Below are 23,580 nucleotides of genomic sequence, written 5' to 3' on the forward strand. Positions count from 1 at the left end.
AAAGTGGCACAGTGATACCCCCTCAGCGCTGACTGTCCCGACATTCAAGAAAGCAACTAGATGCCATTGTTATAGTGCTTCTGGCAACAACGAACGTTAGAGAAAACCTGAAACTAACTGCTGAACACCAGAAACTAGTATTATCTTTTACTACATTTCTTCTTTCTTGGGGCTCTGTAAAATCATGTGAATGACCTTAAGACAGGGGGTCGGTCCTCGAGGGCCGGTGTCCTACTTGTTTTCTAACCAACCTGCCATTGAAGCTCTTTATTGGCTAAACACACCTGATCCAGGTAATCAGCAGCAGATAAGGCAGAGTTTCTGGAAAACCAGCAGGAGCCAGCCCTCGAGGCCCTCTCCTGCCTTAAGACAACCCAGATATATTCTTTCTTTAGTGACAGCCACGAGCCAAATGTAGCCACGAGGGGGCCCATTGTGCCGGTCCCAAGCCCGGATAAATACAGAGGGTTGTGTCAGGAAGGGCATCCGACGTCAAATCTTGCCAGATCAAATATGCGAATCAGACCTACGAAATCCATACCGGATCGGTCGAGGCCCGGGTTAACAACGACCGCCATCGGTGCTGTTCACCGACAGGGTGCCGGTGGAAATTGGACTACTGTTGGTGGAAGAAGGAGAGGAGGAAGGCGGGTTCGTAGGGAGAGAGAGAAGAGGAAAGTCACTAGTGTTGGACTGAGAGTTGGGACTTTGAATGTTGGAACTATGACAGGAAAGGGTAGAGAGTTAGTGGATATGATGCAGAGGAGAAAGGTAGACATACTGTAGTCTTTGAGGTACAGTCCCTCCACAATCTCACGACAATTTTTTGGAATATTTTAGGTAGAAAAGCTGGAAGTTGCGGCTGTTGTGATCATTTTCAATAATAATTTTCAACTAAATTAGTTGAAATTTTGCTCAAGTAATTGTTTTTCCCTTAATCAATGTATTAATAACCTTATTAATATGCAATTTTATGTTGCCTCACAAAAAAAACAATAGTATATTCTTTACAAAGAGTGATTTTTAAAAAACTTTCTTAAATGTTTGAGCCAGAGCAATTGTAATTTATGAGCAAATATATGATCACAACATGCTTGTTTTTTACACACCCCCCCCCCATTAAATTTATGTTTATGTTCAATTGTAACAACACAAAAAGTGAAAATTTTGAAATTTTATCATTTTATATTTGTCTTAATGTCAAAAGAAAATCTAACAAAAAATGTATTTATTTTGAGGTGAGTAAATCGTTTTATTTTATTAGCATAGTGCAGAAGTGCTGTCACTTTAACCCAATGCATTATGGGAGATGCAGTGCAATAACTGACACTGATGCTGATCAAACTCAAGTCTCTGAGCTTCATTATTTCGTTCACTTTTTCCACCGTCTGACACCAGATCCTGCAGGAAAAACACAAACTTTAGCTTTTATTCTTGCATGAACTGTGAGACTTTATGAGAACAGAAAAGTGAGGATGTTAACAAGTTTTGATTGGTCAGACTGATGACTTGATTAAACCTCCAAGAATGATTGGTGGAGACAGTTGGAGTAGCTGAACTTTTCCAAAAAACAGCTCACTGTGGCTAAACCACGGGACCGTCATTCTTATCAAAACGTCTTGTTTACTTGTAAACAAACTCTGGTGCAATTCCTCTCAGTGTGAAAAAAGAGCTATAATTTTGAGTAAAAAGTAAAGGATGGAGTGCTTGAGGAGGAATACGGTACCCAAAGAGTCAGCTGGTTTTCTACTTTAAACTTTTTTCACTCAGAGCTCGTTTGATCCAATACTGCCACCAAATGAGCAGTTTTTGGAACTGTGGGATATTTCATCCACTTCAGTCTTTAGTTGTCTCCTGAAATCATCACTTCACCACTTCTCTTCTGCTGGAAACGTCACTGATCTTCTGCTGGAAAAACTTTTCTGCTCATTTTTAATGTCTAAAAGTTTTAATGTGAAGTTTGTCGACTTTCTGTCCTCAGGTCAAAAACGTTGGATAACTCGCTGCTGACATCAGTCCAAACAGACGCAGACTCCAAGTTGGACAGGAAGAAGTCTCAGTACAGCCAGGTGAGGAGTCCCGTTCAACCGCTGCACAGTTTGACCACCAGGACTCCGTTTGACGCAGTTCTAAAGTTGTTCTTTCATTGTGCTTCACTCTCTTTCTCTGGTTCAGCTTTCAAAGGGGAACGGCCATTACCATAAAATATTTAAGGAGATCAGCAAAGATGAGCAGCTCAGACAGAGTGAGTCTCTAATGATCCAAACAAACAATTCCACCTTAAATATTGAATGAAGCGTCACAGTCTGATACCACTGAGATGTTTAATTTAACAACGAATGCTGAGCTTCATCACCAAAACATGTTTTCTTCTGAATTGTTTTACATCCTTTAAAAATAAAAGTCTTGGTTGTGTTACCGTGACGTAACTTACCTGTTTGTTAGGTTACACCTGCGCCCTGCAGAAGGACATCCTCTATCAGGGGCGAATGTTTGTCTCCGACAACTGGATTTGCTTTCACTCCAAAGTTTTCGGAAAAGACACAAAGGTAGGAGACATGTTTTTATCTTCCTCACACTCTGCTGCTGTGTGTCTTTGACCGGTAATGAAGCTGTGATGTCATGAGCCTCTTCTAATGACCTCTGACCTCGTTTAAGATCTAGAGATGATCATTTAATAAAGGGAGATCTTAGGAATGAAAATAAAGAAAGATTTATTTGTGACACAAAAGATGAGCATAAAAATAAGCTCGTAGTCTTTAAGGATCTGGGCCGATGAGGTCCTGCATCGAGCTGGGATCAGCTATAAATTAGTGACCCCCCACCCCCCCCTCCAATGCCTTTGGTAGAACTGTGTAGAATGCAGAGAGAAACGCCCATTAATTGAAAAGAAAAAAATATGATTGTGATTGGCTACAAAGAAAAAGCAGAGAGAAATTGGATCTGGGGAGTCCTAATCCTGGCCTCGAGGGCCGGCCTCCTGCTGGTTTTCCAGAAACTCTGGATCAGGTGTGTTTAATGAATAAGGAGCTTCAATAGCAGGATGGTTAGAAAACAAGAAGGACACTGGACACACCCCCTGGTTTAGAGCTGTGATGAATGGCGTGTGGAGTGAGTGACGAAATAATCCAGCTTGTCTTGGAGTGAGGTAGATCTGGAGAAATTCTGCATGAATACAAACTCAATATTGCTCCAGGGCATTCTGTAAAGGTTCACGTTTTAATATGTGCACATTTCTGCACAACTTTGGGTTTGAATTTTTAGAAAAAACCTTTTTAACTAACGTAACTGTATTTCTTAAGAGTTCTTCAGTTGTAAACAAACAGCACCTGAACAAAAGTCAAGAGAATGCTGTCAATAAGATGATGAAACTCTGTCAGCTCCGAATCATTTGGAGTTTGAGACAGACAGCAAAAAGAAGAGAAGCTCTGCAGACTGTTTCAGGATTCAGCTGCTCTCCAGGTGCAGTTTAGTTTTGCTCATTAGTGGCTTCTTGCAAACATGTCCTTCAACAGAACAACCATGTCAGATTTCGGACAATTGTCTGGCCCAACGACAAGTTTCCACACCAAGTTCTGAGCCTTCTATGACTACGAGATTATCTTCACCGAATACTAAAACTGGCTTGTAATACTCAAGATGCGTCTTTCACATTTTTACCAAATATTCCTCGTCATCCGGGAGCACCAAAACTCAGTGTCTCATCCTGGTCTACAAAGCCATTCCTCAGAAAAAATCCTGCAGTTCACAGTGTGTCTGTTCAGAGGCATTAAAAAGTGTTTGTCACCACTCCAAAGTAGTGCTGCCACAAACGATTATTTTAATAATCACTAATCACCAATTCATTTTTCAGATTGGTCGAGAATTCGGGTCATAGGCAAAGTCGATCTAAAGCACACATCGTAACCATCTTTACCTTTAAACTAACTAAAAACTACATATATAGCATTAGCTGCAATAATGCTAGTTTGAATGCTGTAAGCTGAATTTGGCTGCTGAAGATGCTAGTGATAGCTGAATATGCTGAAATTGATAGCTAAAAACGCTGAAGCTGATAGCCAGCTAATATATTAGTTAAATGCCAAATTAGTCTAAAAAACGGAAAAAGCTAAAGGTAGCAAAAACAGCTAACATGCAGCTGAGATATTAGCTATACTCTAAAATAGCCTGAAAAACAAAAAAAAAGCTTAGATTACCAAAAAAATAGCTAGAATGCAGCTGAAATACTAGCTAAACACCAAATTAGCCTAAAAAAATGAAAATACCTAAATTAGCTAAAATCGCTAGCATGTAGCTGAAAAATTAGCTAAACTCCAGAATAACCTAAAAAAACAAAAAAGCCTAAATTAGCCAAAACAGCTAGCATGTAGCTGAATTATTAGCTAAACTCCAAAATAACCTAAAAAACCTTAATAAATACCAAAATAGTCAAAACAAATGTGGCATAATTCTATTATAAATTTCAACTTTACTACACTCTGACTCCATATAGTATAAAGTAACGACTAATCGACTATTAAATTAGTCATCGACTATTTTAATAGTTGTCAATTAGTCGACTAATCATGGCAGCTCTACTCCAAAGTGTTGTTCTTGTTTGTTGAGCCAGTCCACTTTACAGCAGTCCACTTCTGACACCAGCGTCACAGGAGGACAGAAAACATCTGAATGCTGGGCAAAACTCCGGATTCTTCTCTGTTTTTCTACCACAGATCGCCATTCCAGTGACTTCCATCACACACATCAAGAAGACCAAAACGGCCATCCTTCTGCCAAACGCTTTGGTGGTTGCTACCGCACACGACAGGGTGAGAGACAAGAAGGTTTGAATCATAAAAAGTCGCTGGCTGTTTTTGCTGACTGGTTTTTAATTGGTTCTTCTACAGTACGTCTTTGTGTCCTTCCTGTCGAGAGACAACACCTACAAGTTTCTGATAGCCGCCTGTCTTCACCTGGAGGTCAGAAAGTCTTCCCACAAAAAATATATATAAATATATATATATTTTTTATTGCTAAAATCAGCTTTAATTCCAGTGGATCTTTTGAAGAATGAAAGTTTTCACTTGTTTAATGGCTGTTTTTAACTAGATTTTTTTTACCCAAATGTAGAAATCCGGTGAAATGAAACTCATGGAATCAAGACAACAAAACTAAAAGTCGTTACTGTCACTAATGTGTGGAGGTTAAACTGTTGTAAGGGATTAAAAATCATAAAACAATTTATTTAAGTAAAATTCTTATTTAACTAATAATATAACATTTTTTTAAATAAAATAAAGTAAAAGGTTAAAAATATGTTGTTTGGAACAGTTCTGAAATACTATTCACCTCAATAGTAGCAACATTACCTGAATTAAAGGATCAAAGTGCAAAATAACTCAAAGTTTTATAGAGTCAAATCTCAAAGAATGTTGTTCAGTTCTCTCTCATTCATTAAACCAGGGGTCACCGACCTTATTGAAACTGAGAGCTACTTCATGAGTCAAATGAAGGATTACCATTTTGAAATACCAAATTTGCTTAGTAATAGTAAGTTACATTATTAATAATGAATAATGATACTCCTCTATGCAAAGACACTGATGACAACAAGCTAGGAAACAGATATCAATAAGCTGGAGCTTAAGGAGAAAATACTGTATAGTTAATCAATTGTATTTCCTGTAGGTACAGAGGAAATGTTGGAATGATCTTTCTTAGCATCCGCTTCAGGTTGATGTCCTTACATTTGGACTCAAAACTTCTATCTGACGAACAATTACTGAGGTTTCTAGAGAAGAGATGTTCAACAATTTCATTTAATATGCATGAAATACATGTTTTAAAGGCTGGAGTCAAAGTTAAAATTTAGATATTAAAGTTATAGAACTAATGCAGGAGTAGAAACTTTCAAGTTCTTTCTGCTCATTTTATTTTGAACTCTACATGTCTCCATTCTCTCTAAAAAATGGACACCAAAACACTTAGCTCATCACTGAAGATGATAAAGTTAACTTACGTAAACAAGTTTTTAAAAAATCATGTTTTCATGTTAGCATCCAAATGGGAAAATGTCATTCCCGCCCAAATGACCAAAAACTGCCGAGTGAAGTGATGGAGGCTGTAATATAAAGAAGGGTAAAACTCTGATAATCTTTCATGCAGAGTTTGTGCTGAGTTTATGATATCGTCCATCATATCTTGAATGTTATGATACCAGAATGGGTGAACGTGTGATAGATTTAAATGTGCAGACAAACTATAAGGACTCCAGTGGGAATATTTCTTAGTAATCTAATAGTTTTACAATGAACTTTTGCCAGAAATGATGGTGAATCCTGACAGCATCTAACCTCCTGCTGTGACAAAGAATTAGTAAAAAAACATTTAAAGTGTGTTTATCATGATTCTTTGTAACTTCTAGAAACATTGTTTCTGTGTTAACCCTTTAAATGGCCACTCAACCAAATGGTGGGAAACATTTAAAAATATTGATTGTGTGCATTAGTCTCCAAGGTACGGAGCCCCTAAAGGGACATAAAAGAAAAAATACTTGAAGTGAAAAAATTGACTAAAAATTGAATCAAAATTTAAAAAAACAAATCTAGTTACTGACTGATGCGCACCAGTAAGTATTTTTTTTAACTTAAATTTTTTGAAAAAAAATTTTTTTTCAGTTACTATCAGGTCCGCACCAGTTACTAAGCAGAATTTATTTAAACTGAAAATTGTAGTAAAAAATAAAAAAAAAACTGGATAACTGTCTATGTATTTAGAGGCAAATTTTATTTTATTTATTTATTTAATTTTTTTTTTTAGATTCAATGTCTCATTAGGGGCTCCATACCAAGCCAATAAGCGGCAGAAAAAAGAAAAAACCCAACTTATTTTGCTGATTTTTTATGTTTGTTTGTTGGGTATTTCAAGGGTTGAGAATGTATTTAATGTTTGTCTTCAGACCTTTTGAGACTCATCCCTGAAATCCTTGTTTTTGTGAACGTACTCAGAAGAGTCCCTGCAGCAGCCCCATCCCATCCTCAGTAGATCACAGCTTCACAAGCCAGAGGTCGCCGCTGTCACCTCGTTTTCCTCTGGTGGGTCCAAGCATGAAAAACAAAACACCAGTGGGGTGGGGGGTCAAATCCGTGACGGGTCAACATGGATCCATGAGTCTCATTTTCTGTTAATACACTTCCTCCCCCATGAAGGAGGATTTGCAGCAGTTTGATGGATAACTGAGATGACCTCATTGTCGTCCTCAGTTGTCCATGGAAAGTTTGTAGTGATCTGAAAGGTTAACTCCTCTCTGACACCTGCAGACCCAATGATTCTACCTAAATGCAGCATGTACGCTGATGACCTACAGCTGTTCGTGAGCGCTGCTGCATCCCGACACGGGTCTGCATCCGTTACCAGACAAGCAGAAATGCGTTTCTGAGGAAGAACAAAGAGATTTTGTTCAGGTCCAACTCACTGGATTCTTGTTGATTCTTCTGGAGGTCAAACTGAGGTCAAACCAAAGGTTAAGAATAACAGAAACAGAAAAAAAGGAAAAAAACTAAAACATGCCATTCAAAAAACTACTTCTAAGGTATCTAAGATATATTCTGTTTTGGATCATGTTTGGAAATGTAACTTTACATATTATATGGTCAAACTCTTGAATTTATCTAGTAGATACTCAGACTAGATCACATGTGTCAAACTCAAGGCCCGGGGGCCGGATCCGGCCCTCTGGATAATTCTATTTTATTGTTATTACTGGCCCGATGTTATCTTGCGCTTAATTTGAAATTGTATAATTTTTACAAAAACATTTTTATACATTGAAAGTTATTTAAGGTTTAAGTTAATTTACTCTAGAATAATATTCCTGCCTTTTTATTATTCATAAATAAGTTAAAAAGTTACTGTTTTAAAGTTTTTGAAATTGTAATTCTGCTAGCTTTTTGGACTATTTTGGCATTTACTAAGATTTTTTTAGGTTATTTTGGAGTTAAGCTAATATTTCAGCTACACACTTGCTTTTTTTGGCTGATTTAGGCTTTTTTTTAAAGTTTTTTAGGCTGTTTTGGAGTTAGGCTGTTTTGGTTAATTTTGGCTTTTCTCCGTTTTTTAGGTAATTTTGATATTAGGGTATTTTGAAGTTCAGCTATTTTTTTCAGCTACATGCTACTTTTTTGGCTAACCTAGGTTATTTTTTAGTTTTTTAGGCTACTTTGGCATTTAGCTAATATTTCAGCTATCAGCTTCAGTGTTTTCAGCTATCAGCACTAGCATCTTCAGTGGTTAAATTCAGCTTACAGTATTCACACTAGCATTATCACAGGTAATGCTATAAATCTAATTCATAATTATGTTAAAAATGTAAAGATTTAAAGTTTCCAAAGTTTAGTTTTAGAGTGTTCTATCTCACCTAAGGTGTGTTTTGGATTTTGGCCCCTTGTGTGATTGAGTTTGACACCCCTGATCTAGATGTTTCCTTTAGTCCAGCTTTTAGCTTTGTTGACATGTTTTCAGAGTTTCTGTCAAACTAAAAGCTGATCAGAGAACAAAGTACATTAAAAATAATTGACTTCTTGCAGAGTGATCGAGTTGGAGGAAGGAGGCAGAGGAGGCCGGAGTCCGAGGAGAGCAGCAGTTCTGACTCCCAGAATCTAGAATACGACAAGATGGCAGGTAACCATAGAAAACCAACACATAGATCGAACAACAGAAGACTTCCAGCTGCAGTGATAATCATAGATGAGTGGGCTTCTGCTGTGCATACGGATAGATGATGGCTGACATGTCATTTGCTGTTGCATGGTAGTAACATACCTTGACTAGCTGGAAAACTTTGACTTCATTTGAGGTTATCAACAGAGTAAAGTTGCAAAGTTCATGAGAATCAGAGGAAGTCAGACCTGGTTGTGATCCTGTTTTCACTCGGTGACAATTGAATGAAAATGTATGTTTCTGTTGCAGCATGACAAGTGGATATAGGTTGAAAAGAGAAGAATTTTCTGTAGTTTTTCCAACCAGTTTTGGTAGAGTAAACTTAACTCAACGTCTTTCCGTCTTCAGACTTCATTTTTGAGATTAAAGATGTCAGAGAGGATCTGTCCTGTCTTTATTTGCTTATGTTGTTGACAAAGTGTAGATTGCTTTTCTTTGTCAAGTTGAAGTTTGGACCAGAGAATCCTATGTTCAATATTTTAGGGATTAGGAATTATAGACAACTGCTCTAAAACATGCCTTTTTACTAATTTGGAAATTAAAAAAATCCAACAAAATGCCTGGAAAACATAGCCAAAATTGTTGCTCTTCTCAGCCACATTGTTGTTTTCAGTCAGATTACTTATCAAATATTCATGATTAATTTCCACAGGATGTGCCTAATGTGTATAATTTTGGTTTATTCAATGCAGTAACTGAAATCCACAACTTTACACAAACTCTTCTTGATACACATCAAAACATATTTCTCTTTTTTCCACATGAAAACTATAAAATGATATGTACATTCTAATCGTCTCTCAGATCTCATCAGTATTTTATATAATAAGTAGATTGCTGCAGCCACAAAGGAGTTTACAGGATAACAGCGAAGTTAGATTGTGTTTTGAGTAAATCTTCATCTCGTCTTTCCTCCAGAGTTCCCTGTTCCTCCGTTTCTGGATGTTCTGAGCCACACTGAAAACACATCCCCTCCAGAGCAGCAGCACAAAGCCAAGAAGCAGCATCTGAACCAGCAGAGCCCCGACGTCAAGCAGCACAGCCTCAAGGGCGCCGGTCAGAGACTCATTCAAATTACAATCAGCTGATGTTTATTTATTTATTTATTTTCATGACTTGCCTTGAAAAGATTGGATCCTTTCATCCTATCCAGGAGTGTAAACCCATCAGTTTTGGGTTTGTCAGTCCTGAACTCTAACGCCATTTCCCGTATCTTTCCTAATGTGTTGCTCACTGAAATCAGTAATTCAGTTTATTTATAGTGTGCTCGTCTCAAAATGCTCCACATAAAATAGAAACAGCATCAGACAGAGCTTCTTAAATTATGATTGTTCTAATCCACATGTCAAAGTCAAGGCCCGGGGGCCGGATCCGGCCCTCCGCATAATTCTATCCGTCCCTCCAGATCATTTTATTTTATTGTTATTAACGGCCCGATGTTATCTTTCACTTATGGAGAGTAAAATATTAAAAGTTATTTAAGGTTTAAGTTGATTTATTCTGGAATAATATTCCTACCTTTTTATTATTCATAATTATGTTACAAGTTATGGTTTTAAAGTTGAAAAATTGGCATTCTGCAGCTCTGTGGACTATTTTGGCATTTACTAGGATTTTGTAGGTTATTTTGGAGTTTAGTTAATATTTCAGCTACATGCTAGCTGTTTTGGCTAACCCAAGTTTTTTTTTTGTTTGTTTGGCTAATGTGGCATTTAGCTAATATTTTAGCTAGCTATCAGCTTCAGCGTCTTTAGCTATCAATTTCAGCACTAGAATCTTCAGCGGTCAAATTCCGGTTACAGCATTCACACTACCATTATCACAGGTAATGCTATATATTTAGTTCATAATTATGATAAAAAGTTTTTAAGTTTTAAAAGTTTAGCTTTAGAATTTTCAATAAATGTTTATGTTTCGGCCCGTGATCAAAGGTGTGTTTTGGATTTTGGCTCCTTGTGCGATTGAGTTTGACACCCCTATTCTAATTCAATCAGTCGAGACCATTTTGACAGAGACAGATTATAGTAAAATACGTTTGTTCAGTGGATGATCTGAAGAGTTTTGGGTAATTCCCATCTTGATAAAGCAAAGGGCAACAGTAGAGAGGAAAACTCTCTTACTAGAAGGTTTGGGAGTTCTTTCCACTTTGATCATGGAGTGTATTCAGACTGATGAAGCTCAGCGAACCAGAACTTCTGTCTGATTGGAAACAAACTGAAACCACCTTAAAAGACAGGTCAGAGAGCGGCTCCTGGTCTTAGACCGAAGTCTGCTGGGTGTATTCATATGGAAGGTTTTATTCTGGATCACTAAAAGTGAACCAAATGTGTCCAGTCTGAATACATCCCAAGTTGTGTTTTTGGTGACCCTTGTGCTATTTTAGGTATGCTGACGTTAGGAGTGGGGTCATCTGGATCCCACAAGACAGCACAAGTTATACCTTTAAACAAAGTTACACTAACTAATCATCCACTAAACTCAAAGCACCTGCACAGGTTCCCCTGATCTCATTAAGTCAGTTCAGTTGGGTTCAATAGTCTGAAAGTCCACATCAGACAGACACATTTTCAAACCCATCCATCCATTTTCTAAACCTGTTTTGTCCCTTTCTGGGTCACGGGGCGGCCCGAGCCTAACCCGGTCACTCGTGGACGTATCCTTGCCAGTCTGTCGCAGAGCCACAATCACACACACATACACTCTCTGGGACAATTTAGAGTCACTAATTAGCCTATGAAGCATGAATTTAGACGGTGGGAGGAAGCCGGAGACCTGGAGAAAACTCGCATGCACAGAGGGAACATGCAAACTCCACACAGAAAGGTCCTCTGTTCTGTTTCAGGTCCCACAGCCAGGACTTGAACCAGGGGGCCTTCTTGCTGTGAGGGAAGAGTACTAACCACAGCGCCACAGGGCAGCCCCCAAAAATGGCTGCAAATATGTTTTTTAGTTCATGGTTTAGTTCAGTGTTGCTGACAAATGTGGATGAAGGTGGACAGGATTTCATGTCTGTGAACTATCCTGATAAGGAAAGTAAAGGGGAGGACTTTCATTATTTGGTCTCTCGTTGCTTTGCCCCGCCCTCATAATTCCTGACCAATGACTGAGGAGATCTACAGATCACGTGGTTTTGTTTACAGGCTTTGGTTTGAAAGATAGAGGTCTGGTTGAAAAGTGGTCTGGATACTGACCAAGCACAAGGTTCAGAACTCGATCTGTCTCAAATTAAGCGACTTGGTCCAGACCTGTGGGCTTTTTCAATCAGAATACACCCCAAAACATTTATGATCTGCTACATTTGGGCACATTTCTCAAGAGTGTTATTTTCTAAAAACTTGTTTTGGGGGGTTTCATGAGCTCAAACCTAAATGTGTGTAAAAATAAACCAATTGATCCTTGACATGAACTAAACAGTGGGCTCTGAATCTATATTCTATGAAAGCTTTTTTTATGTAATTATGGAAATAAACCTACTTTTCCATAATATTCTAATTTCTGTATTCAATATTCAAGTTTCGTCCAGGTTCCGCTTAAACCTCAGACTCCAGGGTTTGAAGACCAGCACCTCCTCAGTACCTGTGCTGTTACATTTGTTATCTGTGTTTGAGTGAAACAGGAAAAATGAGACATTTCCGTGTTTCCTTTCAGGCTCAGATGTGATCATTGACAGCAGGCTCCTGAAACCAGTTTCTCTCAACAATCTGCTGATTATCTACATTTTTCTGTAAGGCTTTTTCAGTCCTGCCTGGGTTCATGTTATGGATGAATGATTAGCCTCATGGATCTGACTTCCGTGTTCTTCATCAGAGTCTGCGTCCTGGTCCTTTCCTCCTGTTACCTGACGTTCAGAATCGTGTCGTTGGAGCAAAGGCTGACATCGCTCGGCTCAGTGGCCGACTTCAGGCTTCACGAGTCAGTATTTGTTGATGTTGCTGTTATTTGTGTCCCATTTGTAAAGTTCTCTGAAGCATCTTGTGTTTTTCTGGGTAAACTTACATCTGTCTGTTTCTCAGAAACAGCATTCTGTCGAGGAGTGCTGACGTAAACGCAGAGCTCTTCTCTGAACTTCTGACCGTCAACCTGCTGAAGCTGGAGAAGGTGAGTTCCTGCAGCCGTCTGCCTCGTGTTAAACATAACAGACAAAACCTCCAGAGTCGCCCTCCCCATTAATGCCTGTCAACATGAGGAGTTTTTGCTGATTCATACGTTTTAAAAACAAACTTAGTATTTTAAGTATAAACTAGGCATGGGAATCGATTAAAAACATTTAACTAATTAATCGCATACAGGGGGAAAATTCATCGCGATTAATCGCAAATTTTTTTGTTACATTATTTGGCAACCACTTATGTGCAAATAATCACAAAATAAAATCACTCAAAACACATTCAGAACATTTATTAATTACAGCTGTCAGTCGATTAAAAAAAAATTCAGACAAATCAAACCTTTGTGTTGTGATTAATCACGATTAATCACAATGTTTTCCTGGGTACATCTTATATGACAACATGCGGCTTTTGACCAAACCTAGACCAGAGAGAAAATGTTTCTTTTATTTTAATTGTCTGACATTTTTAAATTGATCAAGTGTTAACTCAGAAATGTTACTTGTATTCAAAACACATCATCAGTAAGATAAGCAAAACTCTTTAGACTTTTATGTCTGCATTATTACTCTAGGAAAGTCGAGGCTCAGCGATGTGTTGTCATGTTACCGTGACAACGCGCCGGACCACAGATCAAATGGTCCGCTTTTTGTAAAAACGCAATCTAAACCAAAAAAATAACAAGATTAAAGTTCTAAAAACCTATTAAATATTTACTTATTTCCTAAATGACCGTGATATAAGTACGATAATACGACAAGTAAATTGTTTTACCGCACGCCATGGAAGCCTGAATTGCCGCGGTAAAGCAAAGGACTGCTGCTCAGTGAGGTGTGATTATCAATATATATTAATGCGTTAATTCTTTTTGATTAACTTTCACAGGCTAAGTATAGACTTTACATATGTCAAGACATTTAAAACCACTTCAGATTTACTTCAACTTTTTAAGAGAAGCACTTAAGAAATTACTGGAGCTTTAAATCTTTAACTTTTCTCAAAAATATTTTGATATATTTTCAGATGCAGCAATTTTTCAAATGTTAAACTATTTGCTTTTTTCTGAAAGAGTACAGAGGGAGGCTTCACGGAGAGCAGAGGGTAACTGGAGCTTTGCTGGGATTAATGAAACATTTATGGTTGGTGATCTGATCAGTGGAGGTGTCATCTGTGAGCTTCTGCATCATTCAGTAGTAGTGTTTTAGACAGGTCCTGCTAACAGCAGAAGCTAGATTTGTTTTTGGATGAAAGAAAAGCGTCTTCAGCTCAGTCTCTCAGTTTCATCTTTCCGACCAGGCCACAGCTTCACCATCATAAACTGCATCCACTGCTGCACATTGTACATTTTATCAGCCAAAATGAACATGTCACACTACAGTTAGGATCAAAGCCCTACAGATGTCAAACTCTCGATGCTCCTTAATTGGCGCCTGCTGGACTCTTAAGTCAGAGGAGGCCTCACCAAGGCAGGCGGGGAGCAGAGTAGGAGGCAGCTGGGTCGAGGTTTTGTTGTGCTGGTTTGTTTTAATTATTTTTCTCCTCTTTGTCCTCAGCAGTCTTACACTGTTTTGTTATTTTAGTTTAGGGTTGGACCTGGGTAGTCTTGATTTGAGGGCTTTGTTTATTTATTTTTTTTGAAGAGTTAGATTTTGGGTAGGCATGGCTGGGTCAGCAGTCTCCCTCACTTGTTTTATGTTTGGCCAAGGTTCCAATCCTTTAGGTTTGTCTTTTTGTTTGAACCAGAACACTAATTATTTCATTTTGTTCTTTTTTTCAAGACACAGAGTTCCGTTTATTTAATAGGGATGATTTGAAAAACTGTGCTACTTTTACCCTTTGTGTCCATTTAATTGTTATGGTCTCTTTTTGTATTTATCCCCTTAGACTTTGATGACTTCTGTTTTTTTTGTTTTCTTTTTTGATGGTGATATCTGTACGACGTGCCTGCATCTCACCTAGATTGTTTACCTTAAGTGTAGCATAAGTGTTTACTACAACCTGTCACTCACAGCATGCCCATAGAGAAAAATGTGCATGGAAATTTTTGCTCTATGAACTCACCACAGCAGTCTACAACCTCAGTATTTCTGCAGCCCATTTTTCACCAGCTGACAGCCCATAAGGGCAGTTGTGACTAAGGCAGACTTTATAGCACCTCCAAACTGAACTCCCTTATCTAGACCAGGTCCCCAAACTTTTTCTTCGGAGCGCCACATAACTGTCTTCTTCTCTGATGTGGTTGGTTTGTAGGCTAACAGAAAAGTGTAACAATCACAGCCTAAACATAAACATGCATATCTTGTGAAAGACACACATAGCAAAATTTTAAATAATTTATTTCTGTAGTCTTCATAGAAACAAACTATTTTTTTTTTAAATAGATATATAGCATTATCTGTGATAATGCTAGTGCGAATGCTGAAAGCTACATTTGGCCACTGAAGATGCTAATGTTGATAGTTGAAGATGCTGAAATTGATAGCTGAAAACACTGAAACTGGCTTGCTAAAATATCAGCGAGGTTCTAAATTAACCTAAAAAACTGAAAAAAAAATCGAAACTAGCCAAAACAGCTAGCATGTAGCTGAAATGTAAACTAAGTCCAAAATTAGCCTAAAAAACTGTTCCAATGTCTATTTTAGCCAAAACAGCTAGCATAAGGCTAAAGTATTAGCTAAACTCCAAATTAGCCTAAATAACTAAAAAAAAAAAGCCTAAATTAGCCAAAACAGCTTGGCTAAAAATAAACAAGACTTAAACTAAACTTAAACATAAACTTGGAAAAAAAATATCTGAAAAAGAAACAAACATAAAAACAAACATTTTGGAGGTTGAGCCTTTACCTCTCCACGGGAATGAGGTGGAACAGAACACAACTCCTGCTGGAGGAAGGAGGTAACAGCTAGTGCCATTTTAAGGCTAAAACATTAGCTAAACTCCAAAATAGCCTAGAAATCCTTAATAACTTCCATAACAGCTGAAAAAGCTAGCATAAAAAGCGAAATATTTTGATAGCTGAATGAGCTAAAGAGCTGAAAGAGCCGAAGAGTTCTGGACTTCCAAAGAACATACAGAAAAAAAATATACATGAAGAAATACAGAAAAAGTGAACCACCAATAAATAGTCTATTCTCTCATCGTGGTTCAGACTGCAGAAGGGTGGAATAAAAGTCACGTTTTATGTGGGTCTTGATCGGCCAGATTGAGAAAAAAAAATGATGCTTCTCTGATAGTGTCTGTGGGGCCGGGCCAAACGTGGAGGAGGGCCAGATCCGTAGTTTGGGGACCTCTGATCTAGACCCACCATCTTCCTCTCCTGAATGATCCGTGGTCGAGTCAACATGCAGCAGAACGTCACAAATCCACTTTTTTCCAGTGCAATTAACCCCGGTGGACTGGACTATCTAACTCTGCAGCCACACTTCCATAAATCCCATTAGTCTCTTGAAATTTCCTCCAGCTGCGAGTTTCTCTTCCATCCTCACATTTGAATGTGACTGAGTTCCTGCCCTCAGGAGGAGATGTTCTCCTCGGTTGCCAAATTTTCCCAAACAGTTCAGGCTGAGGATGAATGTCATTGTTTTACTTCTTCATGTAATAGGTGTCACTGTGCAATCTATTCTCTACCTACGCAGAAGCAGTTGTAGGAGAATAAAAAAAAGAAATCTCATAGAGGGGCGTGTTCAATTCTAGGATAAAAATGTTTGTTTTAACTCAGTTATGACAAGTAAATGTGTTTATCAACAGTCTTTTGTTCTAGTTTAGAATTATTTTTATTATAATTCCTGATTGTACTTTTTTACTAACTTTGTTACAGTTTTGTGTTCACTTTAAACCAGACTTTGAGGTCAAACGTGCTCTGGCTATGTACATTTATTGTGTTACTTGTTGTGGACTCCAGTTGTGCGTGTCAATCTGAATGATGGAATGTTTGTTTGGCTCTTTAGGTGCAGAAGAACCTCCAGAGGCTGCTGGAAGAAGCTGCTTGAGGCTCCTGTGCATAGAGAAACTGAGCCATGAGGATCTGTAAATATTCAATTCATGTTTAGTTTGTTACAGACTGATTCTGGCGCACAGAGGAAAAGAAGGCTGCCTGGAACGCCGTGGTGCAGCGTCCCAATGCAGCATCTCAAGGCTTAAATCTATCCATCAAGCCCTCCCCACATTAAGTTGTAGAATTCTACTGGAATATTTCTTCAGCTCATAAAGAAGCAGAACTCGAGAGGATCGAGTTGTTTTCAGTTGTTATATTTGTCGTCTTTTCTTTAGTTATATCTGTGTTCTGTTTTCATCACAGCACACCTGGTTTTGTGTTTAATCTCTCATCTGTTTCAGTTATTTGAACCTGCGTGTATTTAAATCCACTGAGTTCAGTTGTTCTCTGTCTCATCATTTTCTTGTTTTTTGTCTTAAAGTTTTTGTTTTTGTTGAAGTTTTCATTTTTAAGTGACCAATCCACGTCTCCTGTTCTCGAGACAGAAGAGGCTTCATTAGAGGACTGAATGTGAACAAAGCAAATGTATGGGAGAAACCAGCCAAGTGGAAAACAAACGTTAGTAAGAAATGAAAGAAATGAATCATTCAATAGCTGGATGATCATTTTAAAGTTGAATCCTTAGAGTTTCTCTCAAAATGAAATTCTACTGTGTGGTACAAGAAGTAACTTCACTGAATTATGAAAGTTTTTTTATGTATTCATGTAGCACGCACTAAATACTGACAACAGGAATAGGAACACTTCAAAACAGAGACTTTAAAAATGATCTGATTAAAACTGTGTTTTTATTTGTCTTATGCTCCGATCATCTTTTGTAAAAGTGGTCTTTTAATTAAGATTATGATGTTTTTAGCCAAAATTTTAAAAAAGAAGTTGTCTAGGACATAGTTTCTGCAGGAGTTCATTAGAAATTCACCTCTGAATTGTGAGCGGAACTGTTGACTGTTGACCTCACTGTCACCCAAACCGCTAGCTTACAGCTACTCACAACCCCACCCTAACATTAACAGTGCAACAAATAAGAATCAATATTGGAGATATCCCGTCATACAGTTTTGAACCAGATTCCATACCAGGAAAACAAAACTGTACATGGATGCAGTCGTCTCCATCAGAATGGAGTGAAGCTTGTGGCCCGCCCCGCGTATTTTCTACTTAACAAAAACGTTTTTTTTCTGACAGCATTTTCTCGTGTGCTCCTTATTCGCAATGATTTGAGTAAAAAAAATACTAAGAAATGCCTTTTTGAGCCTAATTTTCCTCATGTGTCCTCCATCATCAGAAAAATGCTAAAAGAAGATGTTAAAAACACCCAAAACTTCCTTTTCATGGGAGTGTGCAGCAGAAGGTGTGATGTTGATTTCTGGATTAGTGTCTTTCCATCTGACTCGGCAGAGTGTTACAGTGACATGACCCATAAATACACTCAAACTGAAGAATTGAGAAATGTAATGTTACTTTGTAAAATGAGCTCATAAAAATAAAGTTTTATTTTTGCTGTAATGTGAGTGTAATTATTGTTTCTTCTCTGACAAAGATAAATATTAGACTATTTTTTAATATTATAAGTTCCTAAGATAACAAACTTGTTACAGTCCTTAAAAGACTCTGTTGTCACTTGACATTATAGTCTGGTTTGAAACAAATTAAAGAAAACTGTTTTTAAAATGTGGATAATTGCATCCAAGCACACATTTTCTTTATCTTCCCACACAAACTTTATAAGCTGAGAAGTTTATTAAATGCATGTTTCCCGATCAGCTGAACACCACCAGCATGTTTTACAATGATTGCTGAGCACATGCCAGAGGCTGCCCAATGCAAACATCAGGTTAACTCTGTTGTTATTGCTGGTCTGAAGAGAAGAAGCTCTCAGTGAAATGACACGATCTGCTTGACCTTCAAGAAAAGCTAACCTGTTGATGGTCACTTTAGGGCCAAAGCACGTCTGCTTTTCTAACAAAGAGATCTTAAAGTGTTGGTTGTGGGTAGAAAGATAACAAGGAGGATTTCAGCATCCAAAGACCCTGAAAATGACGGAGCTGCTAGAGAGTGCCGGCCTCGACGCCAGGCGTGCAGTCAGAGAACTTTAGACAGTGCTGGTGCATTTCTGTCCGCGTGAACGTCACACTTTAGCAGGAAGACGCTGCAGCTGAGGAATCAAATGACCTCAGAAAGTAAATTCACCAAACCGCGGTTGTGCTGCTTTCCAGGCTCTGTCCTGAAACCTGCTGACCTTGCTGGTCTCGGCTGGCTGATGATTTGCCTCAGTAGGGAGAGAAGCGGTTTGTCCTAATGACTAGAGAAACTTTAACCCAGGATGACCGTGGAGGGGTCAGTTTGCTCATAAAGATCCTCTAGGATCAGATTTTTCTTCTTTTTTTAAATTTGCAGTGGCACGATGGTCCATCAGAAACTGAAAAACATTCATTCGGTTTAAATTAGGGGGTGAACTAGAGCGGATGGTGAGGACAGAGCTAGTTCAGTGACGGTCCATGAGTGTGTTCTCCAGCTTCATAATGCGGTCATGTGACCATCTCCAAAAACTTTTCAGGTCAACTCAACCAACTATGACTGCTTTGTTTTAATGATACCCATCATGCTGTGAATTATTCATTAAAATGCATCCTTACGTGACCTACACATGATTATCTGTGTCAAGAAAAATCCAGGTTTAAGTGGTGGCTTTTAACCAAACAATTTTTTACACTTTTATGCCCATTTGTCCTTTTTGTAGAACAGGAGTGTCAAACTCAATCGCACAAGGGGCCAAAATCCAAAACAAACCTTAGGTCACTGGTCAAACAGGATAAATATTTATTGAACACTCTAAAAATACATTTTTAAAACTGTAACTTTTTAAAATTTATGAACTAGATGTATATTCATTCCTGTAATAATGCTACTGTGATTTGGCCACTGAAGATGCTAGTGCTGACAGCTAAAAACACTTTAGATTATAGCTGGCTAAAATAATAGCTAAATACCAAAACAGCCTAAAAAAAACTTAGGTCAGCCAAAACAGCTAGCATGTAGCTGAAAAAATAACTAAACTTCAAAATAGCCTAAGAAACTCAAAAAAGCCTAAATTAGCTTCTTCTTCTTTTCCTTTGGGCTTTTCCCTTCAGGGGTCGCCACAGCGAATCAGTTTCCTCCATCTAAGCCTGTCTTCAGCATCCTCCACTCTAACACCAGCCACCTTCATGTCTTCATTCACTGCATCCATAAACCTCCTCTTTGGTCTTCCTCTAGACCTCTTTCCTGGCAGCTCTAGACTCAGCATCCTTCTACCAATATATTCACTGTCTCTCCTCTGAACATGTCCAAACCATCTCAGTCTGGCCTCTCTGACTTTATCTCCAAAACCTCTAACATGTGCTGTCCCTCTGATGTATTCATTCCTGATCCTATCCATCCTGGTCACTCCCAAAGAGAACCTCAGCATCTTCATCTCTGCTACCTCCAGCTCTGCTTCCTGTCTTTTCTTCAGTCCCACTGTTTCTAGTCCAAACAACATGGCTGGTCTCACCACAGTCTTGTACACCTTTCCTTTCATTTGTGCTGAAACTCTTCTGTCACACATCACACCTGACACTTTTCTCCACCCATTCCAACCTGCTTGCACTCTCCTCTTCACTTCTTTTCCACACTCTCCATTACTCTGTACTGTTGACCCTAAATACTTAAACTCCTCCACCTTCTTTATCTCTTCTCCCTGTAACCTCACTCTTCCACTCTGGTTCCTCTCATTCACACACATGTACTCTGTCTTACTGCGGCTAACCTTCATTCCTCTCCTTTCCAGGGCAAACCTCCACCTCTCTAACTCCACCTCCACCTGTTCCCTGCTCTCACTACAAATCACAATATCATCTGCAAACATCATAGTCCATGGTGATTCCTGTCTAACCTCATCCGTCAGTCTGTCCATCACCATTGCAAACAGGAAGGGGCTCAGAGCTGATCCCTGATGTAATCCCACCTCCACCTTGAACTCCTCTGTCACCCCTACAGCACACCTCACCACTGTCTTACAGCCCTCATACATGTCCTGCACTGCTCGGACATACTTCTCTGTCACTCCAGACTTCCTCATACAATACCATAGTTCCTCTCTGGGCACTCTGTCATAAGCTTTCTCCAGATCTACAAAGACACAGTGGAGCTCTCTCTGACCTTCTCTGTACTTCTCTATCAACATCCTCAAAGCAAATGTTGCATCTGTAGTGCTCTTTCTTGGCATGAAACCATACTGCTGCTCACAAATGTTCACTTCTGCTCTTAGTCTGGCTTCCACTACTCTTTCCCACACCTTCATTGTATGGCTCATCAGCTTTATTCCTCTGTAGTTACCACAACTCTGCACATCTCCCTTATTCTTAAAAATGGGCACCATCACACTTCTCCTCCATTCCTCAGGCATCTTCTCACCACCTAAGATCCTGTTGAACAACCCGGTCAAAAACTCCACTGCCATCTCTCCTAGACACTTCCATACCTCCACAGGTATATCATCAGGACCAAGAGCCTTTCCACTCTTCATCCTCTTCAAAGCCCCTCTCACTTCACCTTTACTAATCTTTCTTACTTCCTGCTCCACAACCGTCACCTCTTCTACTCTTTGTTCTCTCTCATTCTCTTCATTCATCAACTCTTCAAAGTATTCTTTCCATCTTTCCATTACACCACTGACACCTGTCACCACATTACCATTCCTATCCTTGATCACCCTAACCTGCTGCATGTCCTTCCCATCTCGATCTCTCTGCCTTGCTAGTCTGTACAGGTCAGTCTCTCCCTCCTTACTACCCAACCTAGCGTACAAGTCATCATAAGCTCTTTGTTTGGCCTTTGACACCTCTACTTTCACCTTACGCTGCATCTCCCTGTACTCCTGTCTACTCTCCTCAGTCCTCTCAGTGTCCCACTTCTTCTTAGCTAGTCTCTTACTCCGTATACACTCCTGCACCTCCTCATTCCACCACCAAGTCTCCTTATCAACTCTCTTTCCTGATGACACACCAAGTACACTCCTACCTGTCTCCCTGATCACATTAGCTGTAGTTATCCAGTCATCTGGGAGTACCTCCTGACCACCCAGAGCCTGTTTCAACTGTTTCTTAAAAGTCATGCAACAATCTTCTTTTTTCAGCTTCCACCAGTTTATCCTTTTCTCTGCCTTCGCCCTCTCTTTCTTCATCTTCTTCATCACCAGAGCAAATTTTGGCCTAACTCCAAAACAGCTAGCGTATAGCTGAAATATTAAACATTAGCTAAACTCCAAAATAGCCTAAAAAATCTTAGTAAATGTCAAAATAGTCCAAAAAGCTAGCAGAATGCTGATTTTTAAAACTTTAAAACTGTAACTTTTTAATATAAATATGAATAATAAAAAGGCAGGAATATTATTCCAGAATAAATCAACTTAAACCTTAAATAACTTTCAATACTTTACTCTTCATAAAATATATATTTTGTCAAAATTATACAAGTTAAAAATAAGCAAAAGATAACATCGGGCCATTAATAACAATATAGTGTTTTTGGATTGAAGCTTCCTGTGAATTTATTGTCCTGCTTTTGGGTTCTCTGTGATTTTGTCCTCACATTTTGCTCCAGCAATACTGACTCAGAAAGGCGAGCTCACTTTTCCGATGTTTCCCAGCCACCCGCTGCCAATGAGCCGTGTTAGAGCAGATCACACACTGACCTCCTGCCGGCACAGGTGGAGTTGAGTTTCTCCTGGTCTCCAGGTCAAACAGAAATCTCATTTCTCAAGAAGACGCGATAGATTTAGATAGATAGACTTCCTATAGAGAACTGAGATGCTGTCATGAAAAAAAAAGCTATAAACAGCAGTGTAATATAGGATCTGACCGTGATGTTTCCCTCAGGTTTCTGGGAAGTATTCAGAACTAAGAACTTTCATGTTGTTGGATCTTTGAAACACACTGTTATTTTAGGTTTTCCAAGGTTGTGTCAACACTAGGGGTGTAGCGGCTCATCAACTTCAGGGAGTTCTATTTGTACAATCCAACCAAATCAATCTCTGTGAGGCAGGTTGTTAATAGAATCGAGCTACATCATTATGAAATAGTTCCAAAATGGAATTCATTGATAGTGGACGTTGGAAAACACGACTTGGATTAAGAGACGATAGATTTATTCTACTATACAATAAAAAAACAACCAAGTGCATCACAGCAGACTATACACGTGTGATGCAGCAAAAACTGATCAACCATCATTCCAGTTCAATCTGTTCAATCTGAAAATTGTTGAGTACTTGATATTTATATCTGAGTCACACTGGTTGAAGTTTGGGATAAAGATGTACTGGATCTATTTTAGGTCAGTGATTCGGATTGTTCAAAATGAATCAATATCGACTAAATCATATTGGCAGCCACAAATTATTATATAAATTGAATTGTTGTTAAAATGAATTGTTACACCCCTGTAAACACTCATTGCATGTTATTTTGGATTGTGGCAGAATCGTATCCTGGAGATTTTGGGGTTTTTTTTAGAGTGCTTGCAGGCTGCTGCAGTACACCCCCCTAGCCTAAAGTCCAGATAGACCCATAGTTATGTTCACCCTCTTCGAGTGCTCACATGCTAAACTCCATAGTTAAAAATAATCTCAGTTGGGTTGTTTTAAACCCAACTCTGGGGTTAAAAGGGGACTAACTTTTTTCTGGGTCATTTTAACTCAGGAAAAAATACAAAACTCAGAAGTAAAAACATTAACTAGGTTTAAATGAAACCACTTAAAAC

At 38.7% G+C, this 23,580-nt stretch overlaps 1 protein-coding gene across 1 annotated transcript in view; it reads left to right on the plus strand.

The window, feature by feature from the left end:
* The window catches only part of LOC112137731 (GRAM domain-containing protein 2B), a 21,820-nt gene extending 3,514 nt beyond the window's left edge, over nucleotides 1-18,306 (plus strand). The window contains exons 3-14 of the mRNA XM_024260192.2: nucleotides 1,982-2,069; nucleotides 2,176-2,245; nucleotides 2,446-2,549; nucleotides 4,713-4,808; nucleotides 4,887-4,958; nucleotides 6,987-7,073; nucleotides 8,565-8,658; nucleotides 9,616-9,753; nucleotides 12,346-12,421; nucleotides 12,505-12,609; nucleotides 12,711-12,795; nucleotides 16,754-18,306. Of these exons, the coding sequence (XP_024115960.1) occupies nucleotides 1,982-2,069; nucleotides 2,176-2,245; nucleotides 2,446-2,549; nucleotides 4,713-4,808; nucleotides 4,887-4,958; nucleotides 6,987-7,073; nucleotides 8,565-8,658; nucleotides 9,616-9,753; nucleotides 12,346-12,421; nucleotides 12,505-12,609; nucleotides 12,711-12,795; nucleotides 16,754-16,795 (1,057 nt within the window). The 3' untranslated portion in view covers nucleotides 16,796-18,306. The remainder of the gene's footprint in view (nucleotides 1-1,981; nucleotides 2,070-2,175; nucleotides 2,246-2,445; nucleotides 2,550-4,712; nucleotides 4,809-4,886; nucleotides 4,959-6,986; nucleotides 7,074-8,564; nucleotides 8,659-9,615; nucleotides 9,754-12,345; nucleotides 12,422-12,504; nucleotides 12,610-12,710; nucleotides 12,796-16,753) is intronic.
* The last annotated feature ends 5,274 nt before the right edge of the window (nucleotides 18,307-23,580 follow it).

The sequence above is a fragment of the Oryzias melastigma genome, linkage group LG9, assembly GCF_002922805.2.
Source record: "Oryzias melastigma strain HK-1 linkage group LG9, ASM292280v2, whole genome shotgun sequence".
Lineage (NCBI taxonomy): Eukaryota > Metazoa > Chordata > Actinopteri > Beloniformes > Adrianichthyidae > Oryzias > Oryzias melastigma.